The sequence below is a fragment of the Leopardus geoffroyi genome, chromosome B3 (genome assembly GCF_018350155.1).
Source record: "Leopardus geoffroyi isolate Oge1 chromosome B3, O.geoffroyi_Oge1_pat1.0, whole genome shotgun sequence".
Taxonomy (NCBI): Eukaryota; Metazoa; Chordata; class Mammalia; order Carnivora; family Felidae; genus Leopardus; species Leopardus geoffroyi.
Window position 1 is genome coordinate 60,361,872 of NC_059337.1, and position 14,514 is coordinate 60,376,385.

Below are 14,514 nucleotides of genomic sequence, written 5' to 3' on the forward strand. Positions count from 1 at the left end.
TTAAAAAAAATTTTTTTTTAAATTTATTACTATTTATAGTATACTTAATCCTACTTAATTAACTTCCTTTTATTACGCACTTATAGGTCGGTTTTTGCTTGTACAGCTTGTTTTTGAACGTATGACTTAAATAGTTGTCTCACTTTCCTGTTCTCTAAAAGTATATAACGGATAGATTTTTGTCTTGTTTTTAATGTAGTCCACATACTCTTAATATGAAACCCTGGGGCCAGTGTATTACTGAATTCTGAACTCTTCTCCAGCAGTTAGGGCAGGATCCTATCATCAAACATAGCATTTCTGTAAGAAATCTATGAATATTCACAACAAATTGGTATAGTCTTCACATCATTTCACGTCATTTTTTTCTACCAAGTGAGACTTGGTATCAGGGGATTGTGGACCTATAGCAACAGTTGGAATTAAGTTGAGTAGAAAAGGCCAGTGGTAGGGAAACTGAAAGCAGACTTAGGGTTTTTGCCCTTTGTGAGAGCAGTTGCCTTACAAATCATGGTAGCACAGGGGCGCCTGGGTGGCTCAGTTAAGCGTCCGACTTCAGCTCAGGTCATGATCTCATGGTCCATGAGTTCGAGCCCCGCGTCGGGCTCTGTGCTGACAGCTCAGAGCCTGGAGCCTGTTTCAGATTCTGTGTCTCCCTCTCTCTGACCCTCCCCTGTTCATGCTCTGTCTCTCACTGTCTCAAAAATAAATAAACGTTAAAAAACAAACAAAAAAAAAAACAACAAATCATGGTAGCACAGAGAACGGTTTTACTCCCTGCTCCTGCCTGAAGCTTTCATCTTTTAGATCTTAGTTGCACTTTAGTTTTAGTGAGTTTTTTCCCTTTACTAGAGGTAGTTTAGGTTAGGAGTGAGGTTTTAGACTTCATAAATTCAGAGAATTGGCTTTTACTTCCTGTAATTCTAGGTTTGACTGGTTTATGTGTAGTTAATAGTTGTTTAGAACATAGTATCATTACCCTATTCTTTAATTAGGACAAAAGTCAGCTTTTATATTTTGTGTACTATTTTGCTACATAGGTAGTAAGGTTTATCTTCTTACATAAATTTTAGCTGAAGCCTAGTCTGTTTCAGCTAAAGCACAGTAGACATTTGTAGATCTCATTTCTCCAAAAGTGTCATGGAAACATTTTTAATTGTCACAACTGGGGAAATGGTAACGGCATCTAGTGGGTAGAGGCCAAGATTGACACTTAAGCATCCTGCAGTGTGCAGGATAGTCTCCTCTATTCCCAGCAAATAATTATCCAGTTCAGAATGTCAGTACTGCTGAGTTTGAGAAAATTTGCTCTAAATTGGACAGTAGTTAATGTATGCTTTCGAGAGTATTATTAGGCTATCTTTATTTCCTATTAGCCTTTAAAATGATTTTTAAAACAGGGGTGCCTGCGTGGCTCAGTTGGTTAAGCATCTGACTGAAGCTCAGGTCATGATCTCGTGGTTCATGAGTTCAAGCCCTGCATAGGCTCTGTGCTGAGAGATTCTGTGTCTCCCTCTTTCTCTGCCCCTCCCCTGCTCACCCTGTCTCTTTCTCAAAAATAAACATAAAAAATATATATGTATATATATATATATATATATATATATATATATATACATATATATATATAATTTTTAAAACTTTCCAATTCCATCTCTTCCACTCTTCTAAATCAGTATTTTAAAAATTAATTTTGCACTTTTCACCAATTTATGTTGCTTCTAATGTTTCCCTGAAAAATGTTAAATAAGATTTATGTGCATTTTAGGAGTTATTAGGGAAGAGATTAAGAGAGATTGAATTTTTTTTTCACTCATTCAGTAAATATTAATTGAATACCTACCATGTGCCTGGCACTATTCTGGGTGCTTAGCACATATCATTCATAAACACAGTCATAAACATTCCTGCCCTTAGGCTGCTTCTATTCCATTTTTTTTCTTCTTTTTTTAAAAAAATTTTTAATGTTTATTTTTGAGAGAGAGAGAGTGCTAACGGGGGAGGGACACATGGAGAGGGAGACACAGAATCCTTAGCAGGCTTCAGGCTCTGAGCTGTCAGCACAGAGCCTGACGCGGGGCTTGAATTCAAAGACCCCAAGATTATGACCTGAGCCGAAGTTGGATGCTTAACCGACAGAGCCATCCAGGCACCCCAGGCTGCTTGCATTCTAATGAATTGTGTCTTTATTCAAGCCTCATTTACCAGTGAACAATCAGTGTTTGTAAAAATATGTTTTTAAATGCAGTAGGGTAAGATGATGACAGATAATGGGAAAAAAAGCTAATCATTTTTCACAAAACTAATCTTGAATTGCAACTTAACAGTCTGAAACCAGCTAAAAGCTCAAAATAATGAGGTTGATTTAAGAGGCAAAAACCAAACATCCAAACTTACATATTCAAATATGGCTCAAGTTATTTGGAATTCAGTTTTTGAGACATTTTCATATTCAGTTCGTGTACCACACGGGAAACTCATTCACATTATATTATAGTCATATCTTAAGCATCATTGACGTCTTCTGAATTTTGGAATCTAATTCTCAATCTTTTTCAGGGACTGTGCAATTGACCCAACATGTGTACTCTGTATGGACTGCTTCCAGAATAGTGTTCATAAAAATCATCGTTACAAGGTATGAAAATAGATCCATAAAATCTCTAGATTAGCAGGAACCTGGTGGCCATCTGGTCCAAATACCTGACCAGTACTTGAATTCCTGCTATAATAGTTCTGATAACTGAACCTTTAGCTTTGGTTAAATATCACATAATATCACCTCAAGATGCAGCCCTTTGTAATTTTTTGTGAGATCGGTCATTTTTATACAAATGATTGTATAAACCATATGAACCCCTTAAACAACTGCGAAGCAAACACCTGCGTAACCACTGCTTAGGTCAAGAATAAGGTGTTGCCAGCTCTCAAAGGCCTCCCATTTGTCCCTTCTCTCCCCCCTTGTGATAACCTTTCTCCTTTCTTCTCTCTTGTGTGATAATCTTTCTCTTTTAACTTATCACCAAATCACACTGAATAATTTTGTTTTTGAACTTTATGTAGATGGAGTCATGCTGTATCTTTTTCTTATTGAATAACTTCTTTCACCCAGTGTTATGTATATAGCTGTAGTTTGTCCACTGACCTTTATGGTGTTCAATAATCCATGTTGTCCTTACTCATTGTACTGTATATGGATATGTAGATTGTTTCCAGTTTGGGGCTATCATGAGCAATTTTGCTATGAACATTCCTATTTGTGTATTTTGTACACATGTACAGTAGTTTCTCTAAGATATATATCTGGAATAGAATGCTGAATTCTAGGGTATGTGAATCTTCTTTAGTTGTAATAAATAGCGTCACATTGTTATCCAAAGTAGTCATACCAATTTATGGGCTCTCCAGCAGTATGTGAGAGTTCCCATTGCTGCACATACTTGCAAGATTTGGTGTTGTCACTCATTTTAATTTTAGCCAATCTAGTGGGTATATAATAGTATCAAATAGTGGTCTTAATTTTCATAATCACTAACGAGGTTGAGGACTTTTTCCTTTCCTCTTACATCATTAGACAGCTTTGTTATTCTGAGCTGAAATGTATTTCTCAAATAATTGTATTGGTTGTATATTCTGGGCTTAGACAGATGTTGTTGATGTTATTGATGTTTTTCTTTAACATCCTGTTAAACATGCCTAAAGTCTTGTGTAAGTGTATATAATATCTCAAAGTTAGGTCTGTGCCCTCCAGGAATTCAAAGTGCTGTTCAGGTAATTAGACTGGCCTTAACATTACTACTTCTATTTCAGGAAGTGATGGGCCATAGGCATAGATTATGGGTATTATTGTACACACAAAAAAAAATGGATTGAGGAACCTATGATATAGTATGGTTAAAATGTTTTCCCAAGATTGGAAAGCTAATCACTGATGAGATTTTTAAAGTTAAGCATTGGTTAAATTCTTTTTTTTTCTTAATTAAAAAAAAAATGTTTATTTATTTTTGAGAGAGAGACAGAACACACGAGCAGGAGAGGAGCAGCAAGAGAGGGAGACACAGAATCTCAAGCAGGCTCAAGGCTCTGAGCGGTCAGCACAGAGCCCAATGCGGGGCTCGAACCCATGAACCATGAGATCATGACCTGAGCCAATGTTGGACATTTAACCGACTGAGCCTCCCAGGCACCCCAAGCATTGGTTATATTCTGTGTTTTCTAGTCAGCTTCATTAATTATAGTATTTCTTATGTTGGAGAACCAAAGAAAGAATGCCAGTAGTAGAGACAGGAGGAAGTTGTTAATTTCTTCCCATTTTTACTGTAGGAGACTAATGGGGAGAGATAGTAAAGGCTCAAGACCAAAGTTTTCCAGTTCCTCAGATTTAAAGACTTCTAAGCCTATGCTTTCTAAGCTTTGGGAGTTTGTGGGTCAGTACAATTTCCAAAAACATTGGATATGACATAGGGTTTTCAAATTTTTCTTTGGCCAAGTAAGTTCAATTTTAATTTTAAAAAAGACACATGAACAGCAACCAAATATATCTATCATCTTATATCATTTTATAAAGGAAAAGATATTTTAATTCCAAGAAAGTAGGATAATCCCAGTATAAAGACTAGTTCTTTAAACTGCATACATGTAGGGGCACCTGGGTGGCTCAGTTGGTTGAGTGTCTGACTCTTGCTTTTGGCTTGGGTCTTGACCCCATGGTCATGGGATTGGGCCCCATGTTGGGCTCTGTGCTAACAGCATTGACCTTACTTGGGATTCTCTCTCTCCCAGTCTGACCATCTCCCCTGCTTGTGCCACTCTCTCTCTCTAAAAATAAAAATTAAAACAAAAAAACAAAAGGCTGCGTACATGTAGCTCTGTGAAAGAGCTCATTACAGTTTTTCCTGTACTGGTTTTTCTGTGGACTGGTAAAAACCTATTTGTTAAATTTTGGGAACCTTTCACTAAGCTACCTTCAAGTTTTTAAAGCTAACCAGTTTATATTGCTACTGCAAAGCACTCTTTTATGGAGTATATTTAGGTTTACTATCTTGAGGTCTTTCAGAACTCTTCTTACAGAGGGTGCTTACATGGCTTACTCATGAATCTTTGGGTCATCAGAAGGATGGGCTATTTTCTGACTAATATAAGATTATGTCTGTAAGCTTTAAAGAATATTACCCATCAAAAGTGAGTGTGAAGAGAAGAGAACACTTTTGATGAGAGAATAAGCTGGTGAGATTTTTAAAGAAAAGCAAGGGAATGACTAATAAACATAATTCAGGCGAGTAGTAACCTCCAGGGCAGGTAAGAGGATGGGACTCTGGATTATTATACACAGGCAGCTTCAACAGTAGTAATACTTTTTTGGGTTGGGTGCTGGGTTCATGGGTATTCATCTTATTGTTATATTTTGTAACTTATCTATACACTGTGTATACTTTTTTGTATAATAAAACACTTCATAAAAGAAAAAAAATGAAGCCATTAAAAAAAAAAGATCAGAAGAAATAAGAAAGGATATGTGTTGCTTCAGAGAAGAGGAAGAAGAGTAATGACGGGACAGACTGAAGATTGAACACTATGAAGACAGGACCAAGAAAAACCTTTAGTGGTAGAATAGCCCAAACAACCTGAAAACAAGAAAATAACAAAGTTGAAATTTGAGCTATTTGTTCTACTGTGTGTAATGTGACCCTTCATGATTTCTAGGTTCTCTGCAGTTTACCTCTTCAGAAAACCTACAGTAAATAAATAAGGTCTTAGGATGTAATATATAACATGGTGATTATAGTTGATAACACCATATTTTTTAGTTGAAATTTGCTAAAAGAGTAGCGTTTAAATGTGCACACACAAAAAAAGTGTGTATAAAAAGAGAGAACATACTGCATTACTGGTTTTTAAAAACACCTAAAAGCTAATCTCTGCATTTTCTCCTCAAAATAAAAAAGCACCCACTGTTAAAGATTATCTAAAATCTTTTTTCTTCTCTTTTTCTTCCTTCCTTCCTTCCTTCCTTCCTTCCTTCCTTCCTTTCTTTCTTTCTTTCCTTTCTTTCCTTTCTTTCCTTTCTTTCGCCAGGGAGGGGCAGAAAGAATCCAAAGCAGTCTGGGTGCTGTCAGCACAGAGCCTAAGATGGGGCTCAATATTGCCCCATGATACCATGACCTGCACAGAAATCAAGAGTCAGATGCTCAACCAACTGAGCACCCCTAAAGATGATTATTATTATTTTTTAGCCTTCCAAGGGTTAATAGTGATCTGATTTTTGTGACTTGCTCAGTTTTTAATATTTTCAGTATTAATTCACTTCCAAATTGGCACCAATTGTCTAAATCTCCTCCAAGATGTTCTTTTTTTTTTTTTAAAATATGTATTTATTTTTGAGAAAGAGACAGAGTGTGAGTGGGGGAGGGGCAGAGAGAGGGAGACACAGAATCCAAAGCAGGCTTCAGGCTCTGAGCTGTCATCAGAGCCCAATGCAGGGCTCGAACCCACGAACCGTGAGATCATGACCTGAGCCGAAGTCGGACGCTCAACTGACTGAGCCACCCAGGCACCCCAAGATTATTTTTAGCGTAGATAAATGTTTCCTTTATCTAAAATGAGGAAAGTGAGTTACAAAAAACAATATATAGGCATACCTCATTTTATTGCATTTCACCTAATTATGCTTTGCAGACTGTTTTTTACAATTGAAGGTTTGTGGCAACCCTGAGTCAAATAAGTCTATTGGTACCATTTTTCCAACAGCATTTCCTCGCTCCGTGTCTCCGTGTCACATTTTGGTAATTCTTGCAGTATTTCAGACTTTTTCACTATCATTATACTTGTTATGGTGATCAGTGATATTTGGTGTTGTAATTGTTTGGTGCTGTCACGAACTGCACCCATGTAAAATGGCAAACTTAACTGATACAGGTGTGTGTGTTCTGACTGCGCCATTCACTGGCCATTTCTCCATCTCCCTCACTCTACTCAGGCCTACCTATTCCCTGAGATTCAAATGTATTGAAATCATGCCAGTTAATAACCCTGCAATGACCTCTAAGTGTTCAAGTGAAAGGAATAATCACATGTTTCTCATGTTAAATCAAAAGCTAGAAATGATTAAGCTTAGTTGAGAAGGTATGTTTAAAGCTGAGTTGAGCTGAAAGCCGATTTGCTAAGTGTGCTAGTTTGCTAAGTTATGAAGGCAAAGGAAGAGGTTTTATTTTTTTTTTTAATCTTTTTATTTATTTTTGAGACAGAGACTGAGCCTGAGCAGTAGAGGGGCAGAGAGAGAGAGGGAGACACAGAATCCGAAGCATGCTCCGGGCTCTGAGCTGTCAGCGCACAGCCCAACCCGGGGCTCGAACTCATGGACTGTGAGATCATGACCTGAGCTGAAGTCAGACACTTAACCGACTGAGCCACCCAGGCGGCCCCCCCCCCCGCCTTTTTTTTAATGTTTATTTATTTTGTGAGAGAGAGACAGGGTGAGCGGAGAAGAGGGTAAGGGAGAGAGAAAGGGAAACACAGAATCTGAAGTAGGCTCCGGGCTCTGAGCTGTTAGCACCGAGCTTGATGTGGGGCTCAAACTCAGATCTCAAGATTATGACCTGAGCCAAAATCAGGCGCTTAATCTACTGAGGCATCCAGGTGCCCCGAGAAAGTCAAACAGCCTTATTGCTGTTATGGAGAAAATCTGAGTGTTCTGGATAGAAGATCAAATCAGCCACAGCATTCCCTTAAGCCAAAGCTTAATCCAATCCAGAGCAAGGCCCTAACTCTGTTCAGTTCTGTAAAGGATAATATAAAGTGCAAGGTGAAGCAGCAAGTGCTAATGTAGAAGCTGCAGCACATTATCCAGAAGATCTAGCTAAGATCATTAATGAAGGTGGCTACACTCAACAACAGATTTGCAATGTAGACAGAATAGTCTTGTATTGGAAGAAGATGCCATCTAGAACTTTCATAGCTAGAAAGAAGTCAATGCCTGGCTTCAAGACTTCAAAGGACATACTGACTTTCTTGTTAGGGGCTAATGCAACTGATGTCGTAAAGTTGAACCCGGTGCTCATTTACATTTTTTAAAATTTTGTTTATTTATTTTAAGTAATCTCTACATGCAACATGGGGCTCAAACTCATGACCCCAAGATCAAGAGTCACATGCTCTTCTGATGGAGCCAGCCAGGCACCCCTACGCTTCTGAAAATCCTAGAGCCCTTAAGAATTACACCAAATCTAGTTTGCCTATGCTCTATAAATGGAACAACAAAGCCTGGATGACAGTATATCTGTTTACAAAATGGTTTACTGAATATGTTAAGCCAACTGCTGAGACCTACTGCTCAGAAAAAGATTCTTTTCAAAATATGACTGCTCATTGACAATGCACCTGGGTAATGAAGAGCTCTGATGGAGATGTACAATGAGATGAGTGTTGTTTCATGCCTGCTAACACAACATCCATTCTGCAGCCCATAGATCAAGGAGTCATTTCAACTTGCAAGTCTTACTATTTAAGAAATACTATAGTCCTAAAGCTATTGTTGTTATAGATGGTAATTCCTCTGATGGATCTGGGAAAAGTACATTGAAAAGTTTATGCAAAGGATTCATCACTTTAGATGCCATTAAGAACATTCATGATTTCATGCGAAGAGCAAGAAACATGAACAGGAATTTGGAAAAAGTTGATTCCAACCATCATGGATGACTTTGAGCATTTCAGGACTGTGGTGGAGGAAGTTAACTGCAGATGTGGAAATAACAAGAGAACTAGTCTGTGAAGTGGAGGCTGAAGATGTGACTGAATTGCTGCAGTCTCATGATCAAACTGTAATTAATGGATGAGGAGTTGATTTTTGGTAAATGAGCAGAGAAAGTGGTTTCTTGAGATGGAATCTATTCCTGGTAAAGATTGTTGAAATGATGACAAAATATCCCATAAACTTAGTTGATAACTTAGTAGCAGGGTTTGAGAGGATTGACTTCAATTTTGAAAGAAGTTCTGGTGTAGATAAAACATCAAACAGCATTGCATGGAACAGAGGAATTGTTCATGAAAGAAAGGGTCTATCAGTGTGGCATACTTCATTGTTGTCTTATTTTAAGAACTTGACACAGCCACTCCTTCTTCAGCAGACACCACCCTGATCAGTCAGCAGCCATCAACATCAGGGTAAGACCCTCCACCTGCAAAAAGATTACAATTCACTGAAAGTTTAGATGATGGTTAGCATTTTTAACAATAAAGTATTTTTAAATTAAGGTATGTATATCGTATTTTAGACATAATGACACTTAAAAACTTAGACAATAGACTACAGTGTAGTATAAAGTTTATTTATTTTGAGAGAGAGAGCATGTGTGTGAGTAGGAGAGGGATAGAAAGAGGGAAAGGGAGAGAGAGAACCCCAAGCAGGCTCCACACTGTCGGTGCACATGAAGCCTGATACAGGGCTTGAACTCACGAACCATGTGATCATGATGTGTGCCGAAATCAATAGTTGGTTGCTCAACCAACTGAGACACCCAAGAGCCCCTCTCATGGTATACTTTTATATGGAAAAAGCAAAATATATAAAATTATGCATTCGATTTTTGGTGTTTCTTTTAAAACATATTGTGTATATAATATTTAACCATAATTCATTTGAACTATTTATCTATTATTGGGGGAATGTAATTAGGATTCAGTTTCTTTTTTTAATGATAAGCATTGCATTGTTGCTATAAACATCTTTATGTGTGAATCACTTTTCTGTATGTCGGATTATTTTCTTAGGATAAGTTCTCAGAAGTGGAATTATTGGATTAAAAAATAAAGACATTTCAGAAAAAAAAAAAAAAGCCACAGACTAGATGAAAGTCTTTGCAATACACTTATGTGATAAAGGAGTGGTATCCAAAACATACAAAGTACTCTTAAAATTAAATAATAAGAAGGTGAACAACACATTTAAAAAATGGGCAAAAGATCTGAAACAAACTTTACCAAGAAAATATATAAATGGCCAATGAGTACATGAAAAATGCTCACCATCATATGTTATTAAATTAAAACAAAAATGAAGTACCGCTCCACACATATTAGAATGGCCCAAATCCAGCATCAAATGCTGATGAGTATGGGAGCAACAGAAACTCTTATTCATTGCTAGGAAAATGCAGAATAGTACTTTGGAAGACAGTTTGGCAGTTTCTTATAGAAGAATACTGGGGTGCCTGGGTGACTCAGTTGGTTGAGCATCCAGCTCTTGATTTCAGCTGGGTCATTGTATCCTGGTTCATGGGATCAAGCCTCGTGTAGGGCTGCCAGTGGGCTGTGTGCTGGTAGCGCAGAACATGCTTGGGATTCTCTCTCTCTCTCTCTCTCTCTCTCTCTCTCTCTCTGCTTCTGCCTTGATCTCACATGTGTGCTTTCTCTCTCTCAAAATAGATAAGCTAAAAAAAAAAAAAAAAAAAAAGGAGCACTTGGGTGGCTCAGTCAGTTAAGCATCCAACTCTCGATTTCAGCTCAGGTCACGATCTCACGGTTTATGAGTTCACATCCCACATTGGGCTCTGTGCTGACCTCACAGGGCCTGCCTCGGATTCTCTGTCTCCCTCTCTCTGCCCCTCCCTCACTTGGTCTCTCCCAAAAATAAATAAACATTAAAAAGTAATACAAATAAATAAATAAACAAACATACTGTAACCATACAATCCAGGAGTTGTGTTTCTTGATATTTACCCAAATAAACTGAAAACTTACGTCCATACAAAAAAGTGCACAAGAATGATTATAGCAGCTTTATTCATATTTGCCAAAATTTGGAAGCATCCAAGATGTCCATAATAGATGAATGGATAAACCAACTTTGGTATACCAATACAATGGAATATCCTTCAGTGATAAAAAGAAATGAGCTACTAAAAGAGAGGGCAAGACCTTAAATGCATATTACAAAGTGAAAGAAGCCACTGTGCAAGGCTATATACTGTGTGATTCCAGCTGTATCACATTCTGGGAAAGGCAACACTGTGGAGGCTGTAAAAAGATTAGCTATTCCCAGGGCCTGGGAGATGACGGTGGAAGGGATGGAGGAATGAATAGGTGGAGCACAGAGGGGGTGTTTATTCTGTGTGATACCGTAGTGGTATATACATGTCATTATTAATTTGTTAGAACCAAAAAAGTGTACAACACAGAGAACCCTAATGTGAATTATGGACTCTAGTTAATAATAATGTATCAAAAAATAATGTGTCAACTTTGACTTCTCAGTTGCAACAAATGTACCACTCTAAGGCAAGCTGTCAATAGTAGGGGAAACTGTGTGGTCAGGGGAGAAGGAATATATGGGAACTCGGTATTTATTGCTTAATGTTTCTTTAGACGTACAACTGTTGTAAAAAACAAAAAAGGTTCTTAGTATATTTTGCCTAATTGCTTCAGGAAAGAATTTTACTGAATGTGTTACAAGTAGTGGTACAGAAACCTTCAGAACCTGCAAAAACCTTTAATCCTTTAAACAGAAAATTTTCAAAGTGAACCCAGCTTAAAAAAATGTTTTCCCAGTTTTATTGAACTGTATTTTTTTAAATTTAATGTTTCTCTTTGTTTATTTTGGAATGGTGGCTACTTAACTTTGCCATATTCCTGGATAATAGGAACAAGGTCTTTGTTTATTTTGCCGCCATCCTTGCTGAAAGGACAGGGTCGTTGGTTTGATAAGTAGATTAAATTCTAAGAAGCAAAGATCACAATAATGTAACTTTGATCGAATAAAACCAAAATAGTGGCTGAGTTCATCTAACTAGGGTCTTTTTGTATCTTGTAAGCTGATAACAAACCAGGCCAGCTTATAACCAGTATCATTTTATTGAACACATTCCAGAGTCAATTAGAATAAATGTGGAGAAGAAAACAAAGCCCACTACCTGTCTTCTTTTTCCGTGTCCCCTTCCTGTGTATGTCTCTATCTTCATTTGCTAAATTGCAATGATACATTTATGTACCCTTCATCCCCATCTGACCATAAGCTCTCCAGGACAAGGCCCAGGTCTCATGTACTTTGTACCTTTGTGTCTTTCGTAGTACCTGGGACATAAATGCTTTCAACAAATGTTTCTTGAAATGTTAGGATCCAAAGGACTAACACTAAGGATCCATAGACCTGATGTCTAACAATTAATTATAAAAATAAATGGGGGTGGGGGCGCCTGGGTGGCTCAGTCATTTGAGCGTCTGACTCTTGGTTTCAGTGCAGGTCATCTCACTATTCATGAGTTTGAGCCTTTACTTTTGACTTGTTCTTAACTCTGCAATTAAATTTGTAAAATGTTCACACTCTATCCTTTTTCTAAAGTCTTCCTCGTCACCTCTTGGTCAGATGAAGCCCATCCTCTAGGGTTTGCTGAACTAAAGTTTGTGGGTTAAATCTGATTTGCTACCAGTTTTGTATGGCCTACAAGCTAAGTATGTTTTTATATCTCTAGATGGCTGGGAAAAAGATAAGAAAAATAATATTTTGTGATACATGAAAATTATGTGAAATTAAAAGTCCTATTTCATGGTACATAAAAATTATATAAATATAAAATTCTGGTGCCCATAAATAAAGTTTTATTGGAACATAGCAATGCTTATTTATTTATTTGTTGTCTATGGCACTTCTGCACTACAGCAGTAGAACTGAGTAATTCAGCAGAGACTGTATGACTTGCAAAGCCTAACATATTCACATATTCATGTCTGTTTCTTTATACATAAAGCTCCCGAACTCTCTTCAAGTAGGTTCCTCAGGAAGGGTGCATATATACAGTATTCCCTAAGTGATGACATGTTCAAAATTCTATTTTTATAGCTTGGTTGGAGACAGTATCCTTGGTTTGCATTTTCTTTGCTTGAAAACAGAGCCTTGCTGTTGTCTTGTTTTACATGTTGCTATTGAGAAGCCTGTTACCAGTCTAGTTTTCTTGCTATTATGTTATTTCATCTTTTTGCCAGAAGGCCTCAGGACATTTATCTTTAAAGTCTAGCAATTTTAGGGGCGCCCGGGTGACTCAGTTGATTAATTGTCCAACTTCATCTCAGGTCATGATTTTGCAGTTCGTGGGTTCAAGCCCCGTGTCGGGCTGTGTGCTGACAGCTCAGAGCCTGGAGCCTGCTTTGGATTCTGTGTCTCTCTCTCTCTCTCTCTGCCCCTCTCCCGCTCATGCCCTATCTCTCTCTCTCTCTCTCTCTCTCTCTCTCTCTCAAAAATAAACATTAAAAAATAAATAAATTCTAACAATTTTAGTAGGATATACTTCAGAGTTGATGATACTGGGTTGAGTTTTAGTTATTCATGAGTGCTTTCAATGTTTAGATTTAGGTCTTTTATTTTCAGGAAGTTTCCTTAGATTACAATGGGGGTTTCCGTTTTTGTGTTTTGAGAGAGAGAGCATGAACCGGGGAAGGGCTGAGGGAGAGAGAGAATCTTAAGCAGGCTCCACACCCAACACAGAGGAGCCCAATGTGGGGCTCCATCTCACAACTGAGATAATGACCTGAGCTGAAATCAAGAGTGGGATGCCTAACCAACTGAGCCACCCAGGCACCCCAGATTATAGTTTTAAATAACAGCTCTATTCCATTGTTTAGATTTTCTTCTTTGGTGACTCCATTTATACTTAGGTTGGCTCTTTTATGTCTATCTTCTGTTGCAACCACTTTCTCTCTGACCCTGTATGTCTTTGCTTCATTGTATTATCATTTGTTGATTATTTTCCTGCTTTGTTTCCATGCTGTTTATTTTTCATTTGAGTCTTTTGTCTTGGATACCTTGTAATTTAGAATTCACTTCAAGTAGGATTTTCTAGTTTTCTGCTATTTTTTTCCCCGAGTTCAGTCAAGTCTCATATTCCTTTTGTGTCCATGTCTGATCTTAGTTTCTGTATTTCTAATTAAAGGTGCTTTAATCTGATTAAAGGCTTTCATATCCAGCAAATGTTTGAGGCATGTAATTAAGTTTAGAGCATTACATTACAGTTTTCTTCAGTTTTGTGGTTGGACTTTGGCTCTGATTGCATTTTTTGCCTTTCTTTTTGGTAATAGTTTTGTATATATATTTAATTTTTTTTTTAATGTTTGCATTTCAGAGAGAGAGAGAAAGAGAGAGAGAGAGAGTGGGGGAGGGGCAGAGACAGAGGGAGGCACAGAATCCAAACCAGGCTCTAGGCTCTCAGCTGTCAGCACAGTGCCCAACATGGGGCTTGAACCCACAAACCACAAGATCATGACCTGAGCCGAAGGTGGACACTTAACTGACTGAGCCACCCAGGCACCCTAGTTATAGTTTTGAATGAATATGGTCTGTTTCTTCTTTTTCATTTCATGGACAGGGTTTACAAGTTTTGTTTTCTGTCAGTTCTGCCCTCTTCTGTGTAATTTCTTTTATAGATAATGTTGAGAGTAGAGGTGGGATGAGAGCATTTGGCGTGTGTTGTTTCTCTCATTTCTGTAGGATCCTTAATTTTTCCTTCTTGTTTCCTTTTTTCATTTACT

General features: G+C 37.7%; 1 protein-coding gene and 1 long non-coding RNA gene across 3 annotated transcripts in view; both read left to right on the forward strand.

The window, feature by feature from the left end:
• Positions 1–14,514, forward strand: part of UBR1 (ubiquitin protein ligase E3 component n-recognin 1) — a 137,346-nt gene that overhangs the window by 20,600 nt on the left and 102,232 nt on the right. For both annotated transcript variants that reach the window (XR_006704079.1, XM_045448006.1), the window contains exon 3: positions 2,560–2,638. Coding sequence is in view for 1 of the 2 variants with exons in the window: in XM_045448006.1 (XP_045303962.1) it covers positions 2,560–2,638 (79 nt within the window). In the remaining variant the exon portion in view is untranslated. The remainder of the gene's footprint in view (positions 1–2,559; positions 2,639–14,514) is intronic.
• Positions 2,646–10,295, forward strand: LOC123581908. Its single transcript, XR_006704080.1, has 3 exons — positions 2,646–2,819; positions 7,196–7,201; positions 10,284–10,295. It is a non-coding gene; the product is annotated as an uncharacterized LOC123581908 (long non-coding RNA).